The sequence below is a fragment of the Elephantulus edwardii genome, unplaced genomic scaffold (assembly GCF_000299155.1).
Source record: "Elephantulus edwardii isolate Elephantulus edwardi_28Jun2011 unplaced genomic scaffold, EleEdw1.0 scaffold00126, whole genome shotgun sequence".
NCBI classification, from domain to species: Eukaryota; Metazoa; Chordata; class Mammalia; order Macroscelidea; family Macroscelididae; genus Elephantulus; species Elephantulus edwardii.
This window is the reverse complement of record NW_006399876.1, coordinates 7,096,302-7,112,747: the sequence shown is the minus strand read 5'-3', so window position 1 is coordinate 7,112,747 and position 16,446 is coordinate 7,096,302. Positions and strand designations below refer to the sequence as shown.

The following is a 16,446-nucleotide window of genomic DNA, read 5'->3' as shown; positions in this document are numbered from 1 at the left end:
CATCCATCCATCCATCCATCCATCCATCCATCCATCCATCCATCCACTCATTCAACATTCATTGAGTTGGTTCCATGCATCTACTGAGCATCTACCGTGTGCCACGCACTGTCTGAGGCTCTAGACACACAGTAGAGAATCACAGTCAGTAAATGAGTCATGACGTGCTATGTTGGATGGACAGTAGCTAGTGCTGAGGACAGTCTTCATGGGAAGAGGAGAGAGGAACCAGGAGGGGAGTGCAGCTTTATCAGGCATGGGAGTCAGGAGGGAGGGGCCAATGGGACTCCAGGGAAACAGCAGAGGCCACACCATGTGCAAAGGTCCTGAGGCCAAGGAGTCTGTGGGTCACAGGCCACTGGAGCCAGTGTGACGGGGCACACTGGGCACTGGGGCACAGAAGATGAAGTATCGGGGGTGGGCCACACAGGCTGTGGTGAATATCAGCTGCATTTGGGCAGTGAGGGAGGGTTACAGATTGGAGGTTCTGCCCCTGCTAACACCAGCAACTGCTGAGGGGGACCCTAGGAACCCCCTTTCTCGCAGTCAACACCACCTCCTCAGCCAGCAAGGCCCACTCGCCTGCTGCCCCAGCTTCTCTCCAGGCAAGCTGTTCCCCGTCCAGAACCGCCTTTCACTCTTCACCAGCACCTCACTGCCTGGAAGCCCCAGCGGTCAGGCCCATGGCTCTTTGCCATCTGCAGGAATCTAATTGATATTTAGTCCCCATGAGGAACTGGCAGTGAACGGGCCCCACCAGCCTGCCCCTAGGGGCCCACTGTCCCTCAGTGGTTCCAGGGGTCACTCTGGCCCTCAGTGGTTCACAAAGAGCCTGTCTTTGTCCCAACCCTGGCACTCCTCAGGAAGGGCCCTTCGTCCCCTCTGTCTACTTGTGTGACCCCAGCACTGGACCTGCTGCTCTACGCCTTCTTTCTGGACCCTCGGGTCTGCCCCCCTGCCTATCAGAGGGCCTGCCCACCCCAGCCAGGGGTGATGGTAGGTGAGGATGCCCAAGGGCCAGTTTACTGCTTGAGAGGTCTTGAGGGTGGCATGGGGGGTCTGACTCTGCCCAATTGCAGTCATCCAGCCGAGTGTCATCCTCATCCATGGGCCAGACCCCGTTACTGTGACATGATGCTGGGAGCATCAGGGGTCGTGTGTCAAGGCCACCTCGCTCCTTGGGGACAGCACTGGCAAGGACTTGTCCTGTGGATGTGGACTTCCTATGCTGTCTGTTCTTCACTGCGTCCCCACGGAACCCCTGGTCTGCTGTGCCAGGGCCCCATCTGTCTCCCCATGATGGAAAGCAGGGCCACACACTCTCTTCTCAACTCCCTCACTGGCCTGGCTCCTCACCCCTGCCGCACCCTGGCCCTCCGCCGCCCCGCTCACCCCCGCCTCCTCCTCCGTGGGACCAGCCCTCTTAGTTTATCTGGTCCCTTTTCCCCCTTCTGCTCAGATTTCTTCTCCCGCCTCCCGACTCAGTTTCAAGCCTCTAGCCAACCCAGGGTGTCCGAGGCCCCAGGAGCTGGGGGCCCCACAAAAGAAGCAGCAGTCCAGAAAATTCCATCAGAGCCCTCCCGCTGGCAGCGGGCAGCATCTGCCCAGCACCCTCACACAGGCTCATTTAACCTCAGTGGCCCTCCACCTGGCGCCAGCTGCAACCTCATGTACCGGCTACTAAAGGCTCAGAGAAGGCAGGCTCCTGCCAGAGCACACAGCCAGGAGGGGCAGAGGCAGGACTGGAATCTGGCTCACTGTCCCACAGTCACAGTGCCCAGCTGGGCCAGGCCTTTCCATACCTTCTGCCCAAGCCTCACACAGCCTGGGGCAGCTGACCACACGCAGCGTAGCCTGGCCACGGACGTCCACAGTCCGGGGCACAGGCTACAGATGCAGCCAGAGCTGAGCATACGTATGCTTGACCACCAGCTCTAGGAAGTGTGGGTGACTGTGGCTTCTTCCTCTAGGGTCACGCAGCCCTTGGAGTTGGCTGAGTGGCCCTGCCTGTGCCATCCCCCCATGCCCTCCAGCACCCCTCACATTAGGAGAACTTGTACTGTGATGGTCGTGTCTCAGGCAGGAAGACAGCCACTCGGGGTTTCTGGATGTCAGCCTCCGCAGCCTGCTGGCCAGCCACGCCTCTCTCGTCGGGGTGGGGGAGGGCATGCCCACGGCAGAGAGCAGGACAGCCCCAGTTGACTTGGCCCTGGAGTCTGGACTGTGACCCCTAAGCCCTGGCCATGGGAGTGATACTATGCCCTTTGCAGCTGCCCCAGCAGACCACAGCTGTGCCCAAACAGTCCTGTGACACCTCAGTCCCCATCTTGTCCCTGCTCCACCCACCTGCCTCTCTCACCTTGCTCACAGCCAGTGCAGGTTCCATCCCAGACCACCATATAAAGCACATGTCACAACACTCACGGAGTGTTTGCTTTCCTGATGTGAAAAAGGTCACGCAGACACGACAGGGTGGTCTACCACGTATGCAAGCATTATAAAAAAGCCCCCCCCCCATATCGTGAGAATTGCCAGAACGTGACACTGAGGCACAAAGCGAGCCCAGGGGTTCGATCAGAGGAGCCTTCAGACTTGCTCAGCACACACTTGACCACAAACCTTGAGTTTGTTAAAATACACTTTCTGAACCTCAAGAAGAGAGCCCAGTAAGATGAAGTACATCGATTCTTTGTGTTCTCACGTCCTGGTAAGTCAGAGCTCTCCCATCGCACGCCAACAGCCCCGTTCCCACCAAGCTGGCGCCGCAGGGAAGTGTTCCTGCTGGGTTAGTCTCTACACAAGCCCCACAACACGGTGGGCGCCCATCGCCGCACACGGGGCTATGTCTCCACTCACAGCTCACAGTGGGCACCTGTCCCTGCACACAGGAGCACTCCATCCCTCACTCACAATGGGCACTCCATCCCCACACAGTGGGCTCTCCATCCCCGCGCACAGTGGGCTCTCCATCCCCGCGCACAGTGGGCATCAGGCCCGCACACAGTGGGTACTCCATCCCCACACACAGTGGGCATCAGGTCCACACACAGTGGGTACTCCATCCCCGCACACAGTGGGCATCAGGCCCGCACACACAGTGGGTACTCCATCCCCGCACACAGTGGGCATCAGGCCCGCGCACAGTGGGCTCTCCATCCCCGCGCACAGTGGGCATCAGGCCGGCACTCAGGGAAAATGAAGTTTGATGGGAATGAGTGATTGACAAAAGTGACCTTGCCTGGATGGGTCCCACCCTGAGGGCTACTGCTGCTCCTCAGGTCCCCCCTGACCCTCCCTGTGTCTTCCTTCAGTCATCCTTTGAGTCAGAGATTTCGGAGATCAGAATCACACAAGGCGAGATTAACCTGGCCGTCAGGAACCTGCGGGCCTGGATGAAGGATGAGAAAGTACCCAAAAATGTGGTGAGTGAGCCCAGGCATCCAGCGGGCAGGGGGCTCCAGAGACTTTGCTCTCCACTGGGCGTGTGTGTGGTGTGTGTGTGAGAGAGACAGACAGACAGGCAGGCAGGCAGGCAGGCAGGCAGAGCTCTGAGCAGGCCAGGGTCGCAGGCTCCTCACTGCCCACTGCCCTCTCCTGACCCCGCTCAGGCCACACAGCTGGACTCAGCCTTCATCAGGAAGGAGCCCTTTGGCGTGGTCCTCATCATTGCCCCCTGGAACTACCCCTTGAATCTGACGCTGGTGCCCCTGGTGGGTGCCCTGGCTGCAGGTAAGCCGTGGCCTCAGTCCCCCCACAGCTCACAGCATGGCCATGCATGGAGTTGGTGAGAAAGGGAGCTGACAGGAGGTGGTGGAGAGGCCTCGTCTAGGCTGTGTGGCCATGGGCCAGTCACTTTGCCTCTCTGAGCTAGTCTCATCTGAGCCCAGGGTGAGGCGGCACATGTCCTGTGAGTGTGAGCTCTGTGGGAGGGGCTTACATCCCCCCTCTTCACCCTGGGCTGTAGGGTGAGGGTCCCAGGAAGGGGTCTGCCCCCTGCTCCTCTCCTCTCCCACCCTCCGCCTGCCGCCCCAGGGAACTGCGTGGTGCTGAAGCCGTCAGAGATTAGCACAAGTGTGGAGAAGGTCCTGGCCGAAGTGCTGCCCCGCTACCTGGACCAGGTAAGCACTGCCTGGGGCAGACTACGGTGACACCAGACGGTCCCCACCCCGCTGGGACCAGGCAGGGATGGATGCTGGCCTGGAGGGACAGGAGCCCGGGAGTCAGACTTACACTCCAACCTCAGTCCCACTTCAGTCCCGCCTCTCCCAGAGGGCAGCACCCTCCCTGCCTCAGTTTCCTCTGAGTAAATAGAGCAGGGCTGCCCCAGGTGTGGTGTGAGGACCAGGCCAGGCCAGGCTGTCCTGAGGGCCCTGGCTCCTCACACGGACCGTATCGTTCGGTCAGCCGTGCTGGGCTGGCCTCGGCCCTTCCACCAGCGCTGACCCCACACTTGGTGGGTGAGGACCTGGACTGTCCCTGCTGTGTCTGCCCTTGGGGGGCTCCCTGCTGCCCCCTCCATCTGCATCTGCGCAGAGTCCTAAACCCACAGATCAGGACAGGAGAAGGGAGGGGACAGTAGGGCGGCTTCGGGCTCCCCAAGGGCAGTCCCACAGGCCCCTCTGCTGCCCCTCACAGAGCTGCTTCGCGGTGGCGCTGGGCGGGCCCGAGGTGACCGGACAGCTGCTGGAGCAAAGGTTTGACTACATCTTCTTCACAGGTGAGGACACGCTGTGGCCACCAGGGACAAGGGGTGGAGAGCTGAGTCCAGCCCCACCTCCAGGGGCCTACACTGGCCTGAGAGGCCAGAGACGACAGGGCAGAAGGGGACCGGGGGCTCAGGCCAGGCCTGCAACTCCTCAGAGTGGAGAGAGGCCCTGGTGGTCCAGCAGGGGCTTCACCCGGCCCAGGACCACTGCCTGGCCTTGACCCATGACCCCAGGGTCCCCTAGACAGGGTCCACTGTCCCTCTGCTCCCAGTCCCCCCCCCCAGCCTGCAGATACGGGGCTCAAAGCTCAGAGGGACAGAGGGGTGCAGAGTCCTCCGTCCTGGGCTCCTTCCCTCACTCATTTGATCATTCATTCAATAACTCATTCATTTACTCACGTTCTCATTTGCTCATGAATTCACACGCCCCTCCCTCCTTCCCTCCCTCACTGATTCTTTCAATGGCTCGTGCATCCATTCATGCATTTGCCCCTTCAGTCACTCACCTTGTCAGTCCCTCCCACACACATTCAGTCATGCTCCTTCACTCATTCACTCATAGACCCATTTACCCATGAACACTGGTTGGGAACGTGGATATACACGAGGCCCCGGGATAAGGTGGGGATCAGAAAGACCAAATTCTTCCTGTGTGGACTCACACTGATGAGGGAGACAGCCAGGGAGGAGGAATGTTCAGAGACAGGCTCTGGCCTGGGAGAGGTGCCGAGGGTGGGGCTGTGGTGGCAGAAGTCCCCGGGGTCAGGAAACGCTCACTGGGAAGAAGCCACGAGAGCTGTGGCCTGAGGGGGGTGAGTGTGGTGAGGGCGCAGGAGGGAGAGCGGAGAAGAGACAGTGAGCTTTACCTGTGGGCAGGCGTGGGCAGGGAGCAAGGCCAGGGCTGTGACAGTAGAAATGGTGGCACAGATACCCACACTAAGCAAAGATGGGGCACCTTGAGGCCCACGTGGGCTCTGAGGCAGGAAGGCTGAGTGGAGGAGGAGGAGGAGGAAAAGCTATCAGGACCCAGGGGTCAGGGAAAGAGAGGACCAGTCAGCAGGACCGGCCAGCATCTCCGCAGGCTGGGACCCGCACAGAAAAGGTAGGGCGGGCTGGGGAGTCAGGCTGGCAGGGCTCCCAGGTACCAGTCAGAGGGAGGAGGGACCCACACGTCTGCTAGGCTAAGAGCTGAACTCCAACCTTGGACAAAAGGGAGCCACTGAAAGTTCCAGAGGGGAGGCTGAGGTGCAGCACAGGGTCTTAGAGGGGGTCGCCGGCTAGGGCAGAGTATGGATGTGGGGCAGGGCCAGCTGGAAGCCGAGGCAGCTGGGAGCTGAGGGCTCATGGACTTCCAGGAAGGTACCCAGAGGCCACACCTGGAGGGGCTGGAGGCTGGGGCTGAAGGCTTATCCACTGCTGCTTTCCAACTCTAGTCTGTGCCTGGCTGGTCGAGGGAGAGATGAGGGTTCTGGTGAGAGCAGGCTGGGGTTGGGGCACCAGCGACAGCAGAGGAGAGGCAGGGGGTGCCAGGGGGTGCGTGCAGGGAGGGTGCCCTCGAGGCCAGCCCGACACAGCCTCCACCTGGCCTGTGCTGATGGCCGCTTGGTGCCCTTCTGCATCCAGGGAGCCCCCGTGTGGGCAAGATTGTCATGACCGCTGCAGCTAAGCACCTGACCCCCGTCACGCTGGAGCTGGGGGGCAAGAACCCCTGCTACGTGGACGACGACTGTGACCTGCAGACTGTGGCCAACCGCGTGGTCTGGTTCCGCTGCTTCAACGCTGGCCAGACCTGCGTGGCCCCGGACTACATCCTGTGCAGCCGTGAGATGCAGGACCGCCTGGTGCCTGCCATGCAGAGAGCCATCACCCGCTTCTACGGCGACGACCCCAAGAGCTCCCCGGACCTGGGCCGCATCATCGCAGACAAGCAGTTCCAGCGGCTGCAGGGCCTGCTGGGCTGTGGGCGTGTGGCCATCGGAGGCCAGAGCGATGAGACAGAGCGCTACATTGGTGGGCGCTGTGGACAGGGCTGGGGTGCGGGAGCACAGGGGGGCAGGAGGTACAGGGGTTGTAGAGATGAGGGGGTCCAGGGGTGTGGGGTGGGCCCCAAAGGCTGCAGAGACACAGGGTGGCTCAGGAATGGGGGAGGGGGAGAGAAAGGGACGAGGGGCAGCACAAGGGGTCACAGAGAGGTTTCAAGGTTCCAGGACTCAGGGAGTATAGGAGCAGGGGGTGCAAGGGACACCCTCCTGCATGGCAAGCCCACACCGGGTGACCCTTAGGGTTCTCCCTCCAGCTTGGACCCCTGGACCCCCAGAACTATGCCAGATGCCCATCCTTGGTCTGGTGGGATGCCACTCTGAGTATATGCTGCTCTGGGGGACAGGACCCCTTGACCTGTGCCCAGCTCTGTGGCCACGGCCAGTGCCGCCAGCACTGACACTGTCCCCCAGGCCATCTCCCAGGACTGACGACCTGGGCCGGGGCGGGACCCTCTTCCCTGGAGCTCCCAGGGCCTCCTAGGTCCCCGAGTCCCCCCAAATGCCCTCAGCCCTGGCAGGTGGGGACCCGGCTGAGCGCGTGCTGTGCCGCAGCCCCCACGGTGCTGGTGGACGTGCAGGAGACGGAGCCCGTGATGCAGGAGGAGATCTTCGGGCCCATCCTGCCCATCATGAACGTGCAGGGCCCGGATGAGGCCGTGGACTTCATCAGAAGGCGGGAGAAGCCCCTGGCGCTGTACGCCTTCTCCAACAACCGCCAGGTGTGTGGGGACTGGGGTGCAGAGGGGTGGAGCGGGAAGACAGGCCCTCCTCACCTGAGAGTGCCTGTGGGGGCAGCTGGTAGACGGTCCTCCAGGTGTGACTGGGGGCTGGGGTCACAGAGGGGGAGAGAGGCGAGATGAGGGATCCTTGTGTGCCACAGTCCACCCTGTGAGCACCCAGGCCCCAGGGGAGAGCCCAGAGCTCAGGGGGTCACCTAGAACCCAGGGAGTGCTCAGAAAGAACCCAGAAGCACTCAGAACTGGGGGCCCTCAGAACCAGGGAGTCATTAGAACTTGGGCACCCTCAGAACCCGAGGCCCTCAGAACTGGGGGCCCTCAGAACCTGGGAGTCATCAGAACTTGGGGGCCCTCAGAACCCAGAAGGTACTCAGAACTCAGGGGGTCCTCAAAACCCAGGGTCCTCAAAACCTGGGGGTGCTCAGAACCCAGGGGGCACTCAGAACCCGGGAGCACTCAGAACTCAGGGGGCACTCAGAGCCTGTGGGTCCTCAGAACCCAGGGGTGTTTGGAACCCAGAGGCACTCAGAACCTTGGGTTCCTCAGAACTCAGGGGCTCTCAGAACCTGGGGCACTCAGAACCCAGGGCGCTCAGAACCAGGGGCCCTCGGAACCTCGGGACACTCAGAACTTGGACGCTCAGAACCCAGAGGCATCCAGAACCTGGGGCCCTCAGAACCCAGATGCAATCAGAACCCGGGGGCCCTCAGAGGCCCCAGCAGTCCCCTCGGGCTTCTCCCACTGTTTTGTTTTCTAACTGCTGAGATGAAGTCAGCCATGTTCAGGGAACAACTCCAGGGCACCTAGTACTTGCATGAGGCCCTGCCACCCGACAATCCCTGCTGTGTGCTGTGTCCGAGCCCACGGCTGCAGCCACGCTGTCAATCCCGCTCACTGAGGGCCTTCCTCTTTCACTGACCCTCTCTTTTTCCAAGCACGATGGCTTGGAAACCCTACGGGGCATTCCTACTCTGTCCCACGAGGTCACTGAGTCAGAGTCATCTCAGCAGCCGCAGAATCAGAAGGTGAGGTCGGTGCGCGCACCAGCATCGAGAAACTGACACTGCTCTGTTCTACTCACAGAACTTGATTGGAATTTTGCCCGTTTTTTCTGCTAATGTCACCTTTCTGGACCCAAATTCAACCCAGGGTGCCCATTCCACTTAGCCATTCTGCAGCCGCCTCTGTGGCAGTGTCCTCCCTTCCTTGTGACTCTGAATCTTGAAGACAGGCCACATCGCCTACAGATTGCCACACCTTGGCTTATCTGCTGTTTTTTAACCTATTCTTTCTTTCAATTGTGACTAGAGTGAAAGTTTGCAGAGAAATCAGTTTTCCATTCACTCATACACATCTTGTTTTATGACCTTAATGATACTCTTAATGATAATGGGACAGCACTCCTCCCACTTCCTCCCTGTGTCTCCCATTTCCATTCATCTTCCTCTACCCCTTCCGCCTTTTTAGCTCTATCCCTGGGCAAATTCATCTCTCTGAGCTTGCATGGTTGACTGTCGGAGTGTCACTGATCACCTGATGTTTGTCTGTCTTTCTCATGAACAAACAGAAGGTGGGGGATTTTGGAAAGGATGCCACAGAGGTGACGGGCTTGCCTCTTCGCTATCCCCACTGCAGCGACTCTTCCTTTCTGCACTTATTATTATTTTTAATTTTGGGTGTGTGTGTGTGTGTGTGTGTGTGTGTGTGTGTACCATCAAATCGGATCTGACTGGTACAGGAGGAGAATGTCCCTCCCTCGCCAGCAGATCATCTGGTGGATTTGAACCACACACTCTGGGATTGCAGTTCAACTTCTTGCCACCTGCACTCTGTTCTTGAGCAACTCACCTGTCGCTCCAGCCAGCCCCGTAGGGAGGGCCTGTGACTTAGCGCCACCTGCTGGAAGGCCGAGCATCTGCAGCTCTTATTTGGAATTCTCTTTTTTTCTTCTTCTCATTTATCATAGTGCCGGTGTGCATCTTATCCGGCCGGTTCTAATACAACATATTTCACTGTTCACATCGTCCCGGCTCTGGCCCCTTGGAGCTCCTCCAGGTCGGCTCCCGTGTCCTCTGACACACCTGTCCTTTTGTTCTCTGGCCACCTTCCTTACTTTTCTGGCTTTACAAGATGCTGCGGGCTCGTCTTGTGTTTTCCCTGTCCTGGTCCCACAATCAGAGGTTTCTCTGAGGAAACCAGGTACGTCTGGTTCATTTTCACTTTAGAAAACTCTACACAGGAGTGTTTGGTTTTTGTGGGGTTTAGAGGTCTTGGGGTTTTTAGGTTTTTGGTGTTGTTGGTTTTTTTTGGTTTGTTTTTTTTTTTAGGTAGAGCCATTTGACCAAGTGTCTTTTATATCTTTTACATTCTATATTTTTTCTGACCATCAGCTTTGATCCCAGTAGACACACACACACACACACACACACACACACACACACACACACACACCTTTCAGTGTTTTCCATTCTTACTAGTGCAAAGCACTCTTGATTGTTGTTTTTAAGCTTTTTATTGTGATTGGGTAAAAGTTTACAGAGTAAATAGGTTTTCCACTCAACAATTCATATGCATTTAGCTGTGGGACCTTGACTGCAATTGCATGCTATAACAGCACTCTCCCCAGTCCCTCCTTGTGTTTCCCATTTCTATCCATCCTTCTTGCTTAACCCTTCCTGCCCTTTGCTCTCCTGTGGTTGCTTTTTTCGGGGAGTAATGTGATGCTTTTTATCCATCATTTGCAGTTGCTAATGGGAGGGGGAGGCATCTCACTATGATTCTGGGGTGTGTGAACCCACAGTGGACATCTACTCTGAGCAGTTAAAAAGGCCCTGGTCCCATCACTATCCAAGGATCACACCAATCGTAACTACACAAAGTTGCCGTGTACTTACTGTCTAAACCATTTGTCACCAGGCAGATTCTGACTCCTGGCAGCCCCATGTGTTTTTGGTTTTCAGTGGCTGACTTTTCTGTAGACAGCCAGGCCTTTCTTCTGAGGTACCCAAGGGTGGGCTCAGATACCCAACCTCTGTGCACCCAAATGTGTTAACAGCATCATGTGGGACTCCCCTTACAATCTCCGCATCTCCCCCGTCCCCCCATCTGAAGGGAAAGGTCCCTCAATAAGTTATACAGGACCAAGTTCCTAAGACACAAGCCTGCCCACATCACCGCGCCTAACTGATGTCCCTGGTTCTCTCCCTGCCAACAGCACATCCTACAAGGCCCCAGCGATTTGGGTTTGGTCTGGGTGCTGCTAGGCCCCAGTTTGGGACCTTGTGCCTGCCCCACCACTCTCTGTGTATCACTCTGCCTGGGGTGGCGGCCCCAGCTGTGCCTGATTGATTTCTGCGCTTCCCAGAGACCTAGAGACTCGTCCCTCCCTCAGGGCCCCTCCCTGAGGACGTCCCCTATAAGCAGGGCTGTCACCGCTCTGGGCTCCTGCAGCGCTGGGACTGCAGAAGAGAGGACACTGAGGAGACACATCCAAGTAGGGGCTTTGGGACAGGCTGCTGCACAGCTTGCTCAGCTGGACAGTCCCTGGATCGAGCACGCGCAGGCTGTGGGGGTAGCATGGCTGGTCTCCGTGGGAGCAGCATGGCCAGTCACCACAGGGGCAGTGTTTCTCAGTGTCCTTCCTTCCTCCCCAGGTGGTGAAGCGGGTGCTGGCAGGGACCAGCAGTGGGGGCTTCTGCGGCAACGACGGCTTCATGCACATGACGCTGGCCACTCTGCCCTTCGGAGGAGTGGGTAGGTGCGGCGGGGGCCCTCGCCGTTGGCTATCCCATGATCACAAACGCTCCTGGAGTAAGGGGGCTGCTCAGAGAGTATCCACGGTGCAGCGGCCTCCTCCCAGGCCACGTCCAACCCAACACACTGCCGATTCACAGCAGAAACTTCTCGACCTGTCGGTGCACTCATCTAAGTGGATATGCACACTAACACACAATTTTGGGTTTCTAGTTGTTGGATTTCTTTTTCCACCACAAATGTGACCATAGGGTTCTGTTGGGAACTCCTCACGGCCCTTCTACCCTCTCCATCCACCCAGGATCTAGGATCACTGGAGCTGGGAGTGGTGTCCCTGTCCGGAAGGGCAATGAGCAGGGACCCCCTCCTAAGAGCAGCCGCCAACACAGCTGTGAAGGGAAACACAGGCTCCCTTATGACACTCCAGCGGGCTGTGCAGTCTGTCCCCTCACAGCATGTCAGCCTACCCCGGGTGACCTAGACCCTCCCGCGTACCCACCCCCACGGGCTCTGGGGATCCTCAGGACCCCACCCCCCTAGGCTGGGCCGTGGGCACCTCTCCTGGCACCGGGCACCTGAAGCCTGAAGCGGCTTCTTCCTCATCTGCTCCTCCCCCAGATGCTGAGGACCCTCCTAACAATCCAGCACCAACAGCGTGCATGGGCCTGACCCCCACAGGGGGGCCTGACACCATGTCTATGCCCCACGCAGGTGCCAGCGGGATGGGCAGGTACCACGGCAAGTTCTCCTTCGACACCTTCTCCCACCACCGCGCCTGCCTGCTGCGCCCCCCGGGGCTGGAGAAGATCTACGCTATGCGCTACCCACCCTACACCAGGCGCAACCTCAGAGTGCTGCAGATGGCCATGGAGACCCGCGGCTGCAGCTGCACCCTGCTCTGATGCAGTCATCTGGGTCTGCTGGGAGAGACTGCCCCCTCCAGCCCCTGTTCCCCATTCCAGTGCTGGTCAGGTGTCCCCAGCGAGGAGGAAACTGAGACATCTACTTCCCGGGGCAAGGACTGCAGAGGGGCCCTGGGGACTGATCCAGGCTGCTCCAAGGAACCCTGTCCTCGCTAAGCCTCAGTTCTTCCATCTGTCCAAGGGAAGGGGTTAGTCACCACCAGAGATCAACATAAGAATTAAACTGGGGGCAGCGTGAAGACCAAGAAGCCAAACTCATTCCCATGTGGTGCATTTTGACTCAGAGCGACCCTGCAGGCCTGAGCAGAGCTGCCCACACAGGGTTCTGGGGGTTGTAAATCTCTACCGAGGTAGGGTGCCTCCTCTTTGTCCCGAGGGGTGGCTGGTGGGTTTGATCTGCCAACTCTTCAGTTAGCAGCCATGCCTTCAAGGGGGGCAGCATGAGGTTTAATAAACACGGGCTGCCAGCCAGAGCTCCGGTGTGTCTGTTCTGGTCTGCATGGCGAGGCTGCTGGCTCTGTTGCCAGCCAGGTCAGCTGGCCTTGAACCTGCCTCCTGGGAGCACTGATCACTTTCCTTTCTCAATCCTGACCATGTTGTGGGCTGTCACCATGGCCACACTGGACGCGACCCATTACCGTTCATACTCATCCTCTAGGGGCCCAGAGCCTTGGAATGGTCTCCCATCCACCCGCACCCAAGACTAAAGCCAGGATCTGCTGCACACAAGCCTCACCCTCGTAATTCCAACATGCTGAGGGCTTCCCCACCCTCACACTCCACCACGTCCAGAGCCCTGCTGCAAGTTGCAGGTCACAGGTCACCTTGTCACCGCCCCTTCTCTCCAGACCCAGCCCTACTCAGGGCAGAGGAGACTATGGTGCTCCTTGGCCTAAAATCTGCCTGGGCTCTAGTGGCCCCAGAATCAAGTTTCAGATCCTGAATAGTCACTGCTCTGGCCATATGGGCCACCAAGCCACTGACCACTCATCCTGTCCTAACACACCAGGCCTCCTTCTCAGAGGATCTCAGCATCTTTGATGGGAATACTCTTTGTCCTTCTCAGTCTGCCTAATCTCTGCTCGCTGCCAGCTTGGCCATCACCTCCTCCAGGAAGCCCTCCCTGACTATTTTCAGCAGTCCCACACACAGAATGCCTCCAGAGCGGCTCAGCACTGCAGACTCTGTGTACCCTGTGTGCCTGAATCCACAGGGAGAAACAGACGTGGTGCCCGGCTCATATAGATCCAAGTCATTAAACTTCTCAGTCCTTCAGTTTCCCCATCTGTAAAGTTAAGAGCTGTAGTTCTGCCACCAGGGTCGTCGTGGGAATTGAATGTGTGAAGTGTCTGGCACAGGGACCGCACGGGGAGTCCCCACCCACCCGTCAACTGTCACAGGCATTATAATGCACACCCCACTGAGGACGAGCGGTTCAATCCCGCCGGCCCACGGCGCCTGCTCCCCATCCCCGGCCCATGTGCTCAGAGTCCAGGAGGCGAGGGGCAACAGGAGATGTTTCTCCGGCGGGGTCTCAGTCTCTTCTGCCCTGTTCCTGCTCCCACACTGCCCGCGAGCCCAGCCATTACTCCACAACCCACTGTCGGACCCTGACTCGCCCCTTAAATCACGCCCCGGATGTCCCACCTCTTGTAGCTCAAGACTTCTCGCTTATTGGCCTCTCCAAAACAATATGGCGACACCCTGTAGAACTTCAAGCACCTAATCCCTTCTAACCAATCAGAGGAGAAATTTTTTTAGGTCCCTCCCCTTTCGGCGGACATTGGCCAATCATACGATATCATGTAGAGTCAACTGGGAAAAGGCGAAGCCATCCCTGCCCAAAAGCAGCGTCCTAGAGTGTAGGCTCCGCCTCTCCGCTAACTGGCTAGTGGGAAGCAGCAGCAGCGCTCCACGGTAGGTGTTGGGGGCTCACCGTTAAGACGGACCTGGGCAGCTCGGCGCCGAGGCTAGTGGCGTCCCGAATGGCCCCGCCGGCTCCGCACCTGGGCTTTGCTTCGGCCGGCTCAGGTGGCGCGGCCTCTGTGTCCTTCAGCGTGCAGCCGGCGTCTGGCCAGGCTGACACCTCAAGGCGCATGCGCTAGCCGGGCTGCTGCGTCCGAGGGGTCGGAGATCACGGGGAAGGTCGAGAAAGGGGCCAGGTTGAGCGCGAGGGTCTGGAGTCAAAGGTCAACATCAGTGAAGCGCCCAGCTAAGGGTCCCAGGTCCCCGATCTAAGTGGCGGGCCCTAAGCGCATGTATGAACCCCTGTATCCCAAAGTCCCCCCATTTCCAAGGGAAGACAATTGAGCCCAGATGCAGGGCTCACCTGGATGCGAGGTCACCCGGCGGGCTGGTGATCGAGTGGAAAACGTAAAACATAGCGGAGGAGTTGATTGCGATTCATAGCGACCCTGCAGTGCCGAAATAACTGGTTTTAGTGGTAAGAAGTTGTCTTGCCAACCAGAGATACGTGGTTCAAATCCAGCCAGACGCTCCGCGGGGGAAAAAATGCGCATTTTCCTTCCATGCGATTTACTGCTTCAGAAAACCCGCTGGAGCGTCAGCTGTGGTTGGAGTCCACGGTCCACAGGGGGACCGCCGCATTTTTATTATTACTACAACACTCTTGGCACCGGTAGCCAGGAAATCAAAAAACATATTGCGATGGGAAAGTCTGTGGTTAGAAACCTCTCTAAAGTACTCAAGAGCAACGGTGTCACTCTGGAGGCTAAGGTGCGCCTGATACAGGCCATGGTTTTTGCAATCACTTGTTATGCATCAGTTGGACAATGACTAGGGAGGACAGAAGGAGAATTGACACCTTTGAGCTGTGGTGCTGGAGAAGAGTATTGAATGTACGTACCATGGACTGCCAGGAAAACAAACAGATTCATCCTAGAGAGGGTTAAACCAGGCTGCTCCTTGGAGGCAAGGATTCTGGGGCTTCGCCTTACATACTTTGGACATGTTGTAAGGAGGGACAGGTCTTTGGAGAGGGACATCATGCTGGGTAGAGTGGAGGGACAGCGCAGGAGGGGAAGACCCTCTATGAGGTGGATTGATTCAGTGACTGGGGTAATCGGGATGGGTGTGTCAGAGGCAATGAGATTGGCACAGGATAGAGCAGGGTTTAGGGCTGTTGTACATAGGGTTGCTATGAGTTGCAAACGACTCGACGGCACGTAACAACAACAGTGCAGCTGGTAGATCCGAACCATGGAGCTTTCTAGTGGCAGCCCAGCACTGAATTCACTGTGCAACCAGGGCCCCTTTCACAGGCCTGGAAGGGGCTTGCTTATGGGGACAAGAATCAGCTTGAGGATTCCTGGGGCCTTTAAAAGTTCAGCAGAGGAAGGTGGGTGGGTGACTTTGAATGTGTCACTTCTGCAAAAGGGGTGTGTTAATACTGCCCTCCTGTGTCCCTGCAAGGACCCTGTGAAGAGAAGCCCCTCACCTAGTGCTGGACTTGAAATTAGCCATCACTCACATGCTTGATAAATGTTATATGTATTTGGTGGATATGAAACAGTGAGTGGGTGGAGGGAGGCGAGAAGGCTTATAGGGGGTGGGATTAAAGGGATTTCTCAGGAGATGAGACAGAACTTGGGGTCCCTAAATTCTAGTCCAGTCGAGGGGGACCTGGTGGGAGGGATGGGCTGTGTAGATCTCAGAGCTGTTCGTGCCCCTGGCAGGGGTGATTAAAGGAGGGGCAGTGGAGTTTTTGGACCAGTTTTGGTACCCACTCATACCTCCCTCACTTTTTTACACTTGTTCCGTCTTTGTTGAAAGCATCCCGGGCCCTTGACAGCATCTGAGGGTGAAGCTTTCTATGCAGTGTTGTTGTGAGGTCCCATTGAATAGTCAGTTCCGATTTGCAGCGACCTGGTGTACGACTCCCCGGTCCTGAGCCATCTCCACGTTTGTTGCTCTGTTTGAGCTCTTTGCTGCGTTCTTTGTCACTCCGTCTCTTTGAGGATCTTCCTCGTTCTCTGACCCTCCACCTTCCCAGCATGTCCTTTCTAGGACCTGGCCCTTCCTGACCACATGTCCCAGCGACACTAGACAGCCTCTCCGCACTTTCCCTTCTGAGGAGCTTTCTGGTTGCGCTTTTCCGAAGACAGAATTCTTTTTCTGACAGCCTGTGGCAAAGTCAGTATTTCTCACCAACACTGTAGTTGAAAGGCACCACTTCTTCTCTGATCTTCTTTATTCATTGTCAAGTTTTCACTTGCCAAAAAAAAAAACAGTTTTTACTTGCATAATGTATCATTAAAATAACAAAC

The 16,446-nt window shown here is 57.6% G+C and overlaps 1 protein-coding gene across 2 annotated transcripts in view; it reads left to right on the top strand.

Moving 5' to 3' along the window:
* The window catches only part of ALDH3B1 (aldehyde dehydrogenase 3 family, member B1), an 18,239-nt gene extending 6,100 nt beyond the window's left edge, over window positions 1–12,139 (top strand). Inside the window, exons 3-10 of one of the 2 annotated variants that reach the window (XM_006893245.1) lie at window positions 3,312–3,422; window positions 3,609–3,729; window positions 4,033–4,118; window positions 4,636–4,717; window positions 6,329–6,715; window positions 7,300–7,466; window positions 11,138–11,237; window positions 11,949–12,139. In XM_006893245.1, the coding sequence (XP_006893307.1) occupies window positions 3,312–3,422; window positions 3,609–3,729; window positions 4,033–4,118; window positions 4,636–4,717; window positions 6,329–6,715; window positions 7,300–7,466; window positions 11,138–11,237; window positions 11,949–12,139 (1,245 nt within the window). The remainder of the gene's footprint in view (window positions 1–3,311; window positions 3,423–3,608; window positions 3,730–4,032; window positions 4,119–4,635; window positions 4,718–6,328; window positions 6,716–7,299; window positions 7,467–11,137; window positions 11,238–11,948) is intronic. The other variant, XM_006893246.1, reaches the window with a different exon arrangement.
* The last annotated feature ends 4,307 nt before the right edge of the window (window positions 12,140–16,446 follow it).